The 6697-nt window shown below is 32.1% G+C and overlaps 1 protein-coding gene across 1 annotated transcript; it reads left to right on the top strand.

Moving 5' to 3' along the window:
• Positions 1–6013: 6013 nt before the first annotated feature.
• On the top strand, positions 6014–6658 carry mRpS16 (mitochondrial ribosomal protein S16). The gene is made up of 2 exons (XM_073991817.1): positions 6014–6234; positions 6311–6658. Exons 1-2 carry the CDS (start codon positions 6109–6111, stop codon positions 6596–6598), a joined length of 414 nt encoding a protein of 137 aa, XP_073847918.1. The 5' UTR covers positions 6014–6108; the 3' UTR covers positions 6599–6658.
• The last annotated feature ends 39 nt before the right edge of the window (positions 6659–6697 follow it).

Genomic DNA, 6697 nt, shown 5'->3' with positions numbered 1-6697 from the left:
AAGAATTTTCGAATATTTTGCAGGGTTAACCTTTTTAATGAGGATTTATTTGACGTATACGCAAAGGAATTGACATTTGAAACCCAGTGGGTTTGTTAAATCCGGTTATATATAAACGTACTATAAAATCTAGTTCATTATTAGGTCTGTACGATAACCCAAAAGTTCGTACAAATTTGTAAAAACTTTTACAAAATGCTGTTCGATAACAAACTTGTAAAGTAAAAGAGAGCGAATTTGGAGAGAATTGTGAGAGAATTTTGGAGACTTTTGTTACTGAGAAGTTACAAGTTTTTGCAAGCAAAATTTTCCTTGTAATAATTTGCAAGTTTGATCAGCTGATTAAAATTCGAATGTTTTGTGGCGGACTTTGCAATTCTTGGCAAAAACATAAACAAAAATTTGGTTATTAAAATAATTACAAGATAAAAAAGAGAAGGGATAACTAAATAAATTATGGAACACGATTTATTTTGTAAAATAACTTATTTTGTAGTTTGTGATGATTGTATCAAATCCGGCGCATCCATGGAATAGGAGGAACACTATGTGGACGGCCAGTCGTTAATTTATGATATGGAAAGATAATTCTTTCGTAGCAATGGATAATCAAACAATTTTCGTAAACAATCTTCGATTGTTAAATTAAATATTATGCCAAGTTTATACTTGCGCTCCAAAATCCACTGGATTTCACGAAATCCAGAAATACACCCCGGTGTTTACACTTATTTTTTTGTTGATTTCAAACATATCACAATGATCAAGGTAGATGCATATGCGCAGCTGATCGAACATGAATTTTCAAAACAAGTTGTTGTAAATTGAATTAAGCATCAACAATATACGACAATATAGAACTTTAAAACTTTATTTGGAAAATTATCGTAAAATAATCTATATATCGTATTAATTGTATATAGTACTAACAAATGTAAATATCAAAAAATGATTTTATCGTTGAGACTTCGTTATAATAAATTTTAGCTCTGTTCCAGAACTAAAAAGTTTTTACAATTTTTACCACTTTTACACATTTTTGTTCCCTTACATGGTATAAATAGAAAGGTATAACAGAGCTCACATCTGATTTCAATTTTTTTCTGAGTGTGACCGACTTTTGTCAATGTGAAGTTTTTATTTTGTGTGTGTATGTGTTTGTTTTGAAAAATATTAAAAATGTTTTCAGAATAGATTCAAAATAAATTGCAATGAAATCGTTAATTTCAGAGCCGTTGGAGAATATATTTATCAAACTTAATTTGAAAATAAGTTTTTGACCGTGTTTCGATGTATGTATATGTGAAAACAAATATTTATGTTTCATTCATTTTCGCGCTGTTTTAACGAATTGGTTAAAATGACAAAAAATATCAAACAAACAAAGGCAACCTGTTGCATATGCCAGTATAACAGTTCTGACAGGAAGCGGGCATACGTGTAGGGTTGAATTTCTATCGTTTTTTCGAACCTGTTCTACCTTCCTTATTGTACCATGTTCCCTTACACAAAATTTATATGAAAATCGTTTACGACTTTTACAATTTTTACCACTTTATAAAGTACGGGAACAGGCCGTTTGATAGATAAAAATTGTGCTCAGAACCTGCAAAATATTAGTACTTGCAGTAGTTTTCCCGTTTAGTGCTTAAAATGCGTTCACGTACTCCGAAATCTAGCAAGACTTGCACTTCTCTTTAAACAAAAATAGCGCGGATAAAACATTCTTCTCATGCTTTCTGCCATACAATTTTGGCCTAGTAGAAACTAGCAGCAAGCATGTTCATTGGTATCTAATATTATAGCTGATACATTGATTTTGACATTTCTGCTGGAGTTTTTGCAATTTCCGTTATTTTTCCGTTCCCGTATTTTTTTAAGCAATTTGTATGGGGAAGCAATTTTTGACAATTCGCTCTTTTTTCTAATATTATCATTAAAAAAGTACGGGAACACAATGAAAAATAGCATTGTAACAAAGTAATTTAATATTTTTTCACTTTGTTTACAAATTTTGATACTAACATTTTTTGTTGCAGCAATTCGCACATCTACCTTGTTTATTGTGATACGTAAAATGTGTTGCAACTTTTGGTACTTTTCTAGACAAAAGCAAGGTTGTATATCATGTGTACTGTGATTTCGATGTTGATTTCGTTGAAATCACGAATTGAGATGATTTCATTTTTGTATGCCAAATCATGAAAAATTTTGCTGGATTTCGCGCGAAATCGCGAAAAGCCAGCGAAATCACGAAAAAGTTGCAAATGTAAACTAAGTATTATCCGCCCAACTTCTTGGTTGTTAAATCAGCTGACATTTTGCAAGTTTTTGCAATTTGTTGTTCGATAACATTCTGCAATTTTTTAGCCTCGAGAGAGTAAAATAAGTGGAGAGAAGTTACTGAGAACTTGCTGAGTACTTGCAAGTACTTTTTACTTGTGAAGTAATCGTACAGACCTATTATAAGTATTCTTTTGTTAAGCCTTTACCCATGGTTTAATAAGAAAGGTTAGCCAAAGCTGTATGCCAATTTAAATTTTTTCATTCGAGTATGCCTAAAACTTCAAAACAATATAAACAAACTGTGTATGTGTGTGTGGTGTTTGAATAATATGCCAAACAATTTTAAAAACAATCGAATTCAATGATTTTTAAAATTGTTTTTAGACTATTCGTATGGAAGAAATTGGTGAGATTTGCATTGAAACAATCAGTTTATCATATTCACAACTCGATTATGTGAAGAAAACTTAACTCTTCATTCATTTTTCGGGGTTTTTATAAAATGCTCAAAAAATGCATTGTAAACAAACCCACTTGTTGCTTTTATTTTGAAGTTTTAGGAATTCAAGAAAAACAAGGTTTCTATAGATTGTTTTCATTTAAATCTACCTCTTTACTTATACCATGCCTTTACCTAATTAACTGCGTGTTGAGTGTGCGTTCAAAAATACAAAAACAAAATACATGTATTTCAAATTGACAACAAAAACAAGTACATGTATTTTGTTTTTGTTTTTTTGAACGCACACGCAACACGCAGTTAATTAGGTAAAGGCTTTATGGTTTGGATTTACCGAACATATTTATGGCGTTCAAGGAGGAGCTTCTTGGAATTAACTTTCAATTTAAAAATTATTGCTTTGTTCCAGAACCTGCAAGAAGCTACTATTTTTTACTACGATAGCATTTTTCCCTTTATGTTATCGGAAAAAATAGTAAAAATTAGTAGATTCTTGCAGTTCTGGAACAGACCATATATTTGTAATGCCTTCAAAATGGTTTATTTTGCGTTTTCAAATCCATCAGATCATGGTAGAACAAAGAAGGTAAAGTAAATACTACAACAAATACAACTCAACAACAACCACATAGAAATTTGTTTTTGTTTGCTCATTGTTTGCTCATTGCTCAAACGTCAAATGAAATCCAATCGATTTCGGATGAGTTTTCATTTGACGTATACACAAAGGAATTGACAGATGAAATCGAGTGGATTTCGTAAATGTAAACATAGTCTTATGGTACTTTACACGATATGTTTTTTACATATGAGCATGGTTTAATAATAAAGGTTAGCCAAAGCTTTATGTCAATTTAAATTTTTTCATTCGAGTATGCCTAAAACTTCAAAACAATATAAACAAACTGTGTATGTGTGTGTGGTGTTTGAATAATATGCCAAACAATTTTAAAAATAATCGAATTCAATCATGGTTTAATAAGAAAGGTTAGCCAAAGCTTTATGTCAATTTAAATTTTTTCATTCGAGTATGCCTAAAACTTCAAAACAATATAAACAAACTGTGTATGTGTGTGGGGTGTTTGAATAATATGCCAAACAATTTTAAAAACAATCGAATTCAATGATTTTTAAAATTGTTTTTAAACCATTTGTATGGAAGAAATTTGTGAGATTTGCATTGAAACAATCAGTTTATCATATTCAAAACTCGATTATGTTGAGAAAACTTAACTCTTCATTCATTTTTCGCGTTTTTTATAAAATGCTCAGAAAATGGATTGTAAACAAACCCACTTGTTGCTTTTATTTTGAAGTTTTAGGAATTCAAGAAAAACAAGGGTTCTATAGATTTTTTTCATTTAAATCTACCTCTTTACTTATACCATGAATTCAATGATTTTTAAAATTGTTTTTAGACCATTTGTATGGAAGAGATTGGTGAGATTTGTATTGAAACAATCAGTTGATCATATTCACAATTCGATTATGTGGAGAAAGCATAACTCTTCATTCATTTTTCTCGTTTTTTATGAAATGCTCAAAAAATGCATTGTAAACAAACTCACTTCTTGATTTTATTTTGAAGTTTTAGGAATTCAAGAAAAACAAGGGTTCTATAGATTTTTTTCATTTAAATCTACCTCTTTACTTATACCATGCATATGAGTTGTCACTTCTCTCATACAAAATGTATATGCAAAGTGACAACTCATATGTAAAAAACATATCGTGTAAAGTACCCATTAGTGTCAACGGAAATGTAAACAAAATAACGAAATGTCTATAAATTATTGGAATTTAAAAAACTAATAATTTTTCACATTTGTTTGAATATATTGGAAAACATGAATGAAAATTGGGTACATTTTCAATTTGAATATTTCCATATCATTTCACTAACAGCATACTTTCTCACAGATAGTAGAATTCTTGCAAAAATGTTTGGGATCGCTGGAAATACATTGAAAAGGGAAAAACTGTCTCAAACTTCTATTTTTGAAATCAAAGAAGCACATGTTTATTAGGGCTTTTGTTTTTCCAAATTTAACAAAATATCACACATATTATCAAATGTTTTACCGCCTCTATAACAGGTGTTTTAGTCTGCGGCACGTCGTTCGGACTTAGAGGAGGTTACACGTTATTGATATGAAGAAGTCTTTATGGGAAAAAGTTTTTTTTTCAGAATGATATATTGTTTTCCTAAAAAATATATATCCCTAATATACATCGAAAATAGAAATTAATATATTAAACGTCGTATGGAATTTGACACTAACGTTGCAGCCCAGTTCAGTCAGCTGGGTATTGCTGCTATTTGTTCTACCATGCCATCAGATAGTCCCAATTTACATTAGGCGAGTTTACTTGCGGCAATTGTCAGTTTGTTGGTGAGAGAGGGTGCTGAGAGGCAAAGGGTTACCATATGCCTCACCTCTCTCTCCTACAAAATGACAATTGCCGCAAGTAAACTCGCCCAATGTAAATTGGGACATAGTCCATATTTACATTAGGCAATTTTCCTTGCGGCAATTGTCAGTCTGTTGGAGAAAGAGGTGAGGCATATGGTAACCCTTTGCCCCTCAATACCCTCTCTCACCGACAAACTGACAATTGCCGCAAGGAAAATTGCCTAATGTAAATATGGACATAGTAAAAGAACACATGCATGGTACAATAATTCATAGGTAGGCCAGGTATGAGAATCGCCAAAAAAAATACAACCCTGTCGCTATGGCGTAAAACGTCAAAATTGTTTTGATGAATGATAACGGATGAGTAAACAAAGAAGAAGAAGAAGAACGAAATGTTGAAATGAAAACAAAACAGAGTTGAATTTTTTGATCAATAATAAATATCAACTCTGCATGTCAACACGGTTTTGACAGATTAAGCCATAACAAAAAAAATTGTAATCAGCTGTTAGCTGTGGCCTACCTAAGAATTATTGTACCATGAACACATGTAATAATAGCCCCTAGTATGTTTCACAGCCTGTTTCTGTATGTCGAAAGAAGAATGTGTGCGAAAGAAACACGTCCAAACTCTTGTGTGTTTTTCAAATTTGTTTTTTGTTTTAAAGCAAAAGCAGAGGTAAACTTATTTCGAAAACTAAAGTTCGGGCGTGTTTCATTCGCACACATTCTTCTTTCGACATACAGAAACAGGCTGTCAGTTTTACTCTTTCGCAAACGAACTATGGTACTGAACTAGTTCACTAGATTTAACGACTCTAATATTTTAGCTCGACAGTTCCGTTTCATTGAGTGAACATATTCTATTCAACTAGTTGGTCGTTCGTTGTTCCGTAATACTTTTGTTGCGATTATTTTTCGTACAAATTATTAATAAAAATCAGGATGAATATTGCTCCTTTATCACCTGCCAGTGGCATTGGTCGTTTCTATAAGAAATCAGCCAAAATTATACGTTTCGTAAGGCAAGGATGCACAAATCGGCCTTTCTATCACATTGTTGTTATGGAGGTAAGGGGCATATCCCAACACACCTTGCTTGAATAAAAATACAAATAAATAATTTCTCTTGATTATTCCTCTCTAGCGCCGCAAAAATCAACATCAACCGGTTATAGAACAAGTTGGTACATATGATCCACTGCCTAATCAATACAACGAACGATTGGTTGCATTCAATTTTGAACGTATACGTTATTGGTTGGGAAAAGGTGCTCACATGTCTACACCGGCTGCTGAACTATTGGGTATAGCTGGTCTATTACCTATTCATCCTCGTACCTATATGACAGCGTGGCGCAATCGTGAAAAGGCAGCAGCTGAAGAACAGGCGAATCAAACCAGCGAGGGTGGTGATGATGTTAAAACAAATTAGATACTGTGTAATGCTTTTTTGTTGTTATTGTTAATAAGAGTAAAAATGTAAAATTGAAAATGTTCTGGTATTTGCCTTTCCAATATTGTGGGGCATTAA

The sequence above is a fragment of the Musca autumnalis genome, unplaced genomic scaffold (genome assembly GCF_047663935.1).
Source record: "Musca autumnalis isolate F117 unplaced genomic scaffold, ASM4766393v1 scaffold_5, whole genome shotgun sequence".
Classification (NCBI taxonomy): Eukaryota; Metazoa; Arthropoda; class Insecta; order Diptera; family Muscidae; genus Musca; species Musca autumnalis.
Note: the sequence above shows the minus strand (reverse complement) of the source record. Positions and strands in the feature narration are given on the sequence as shown.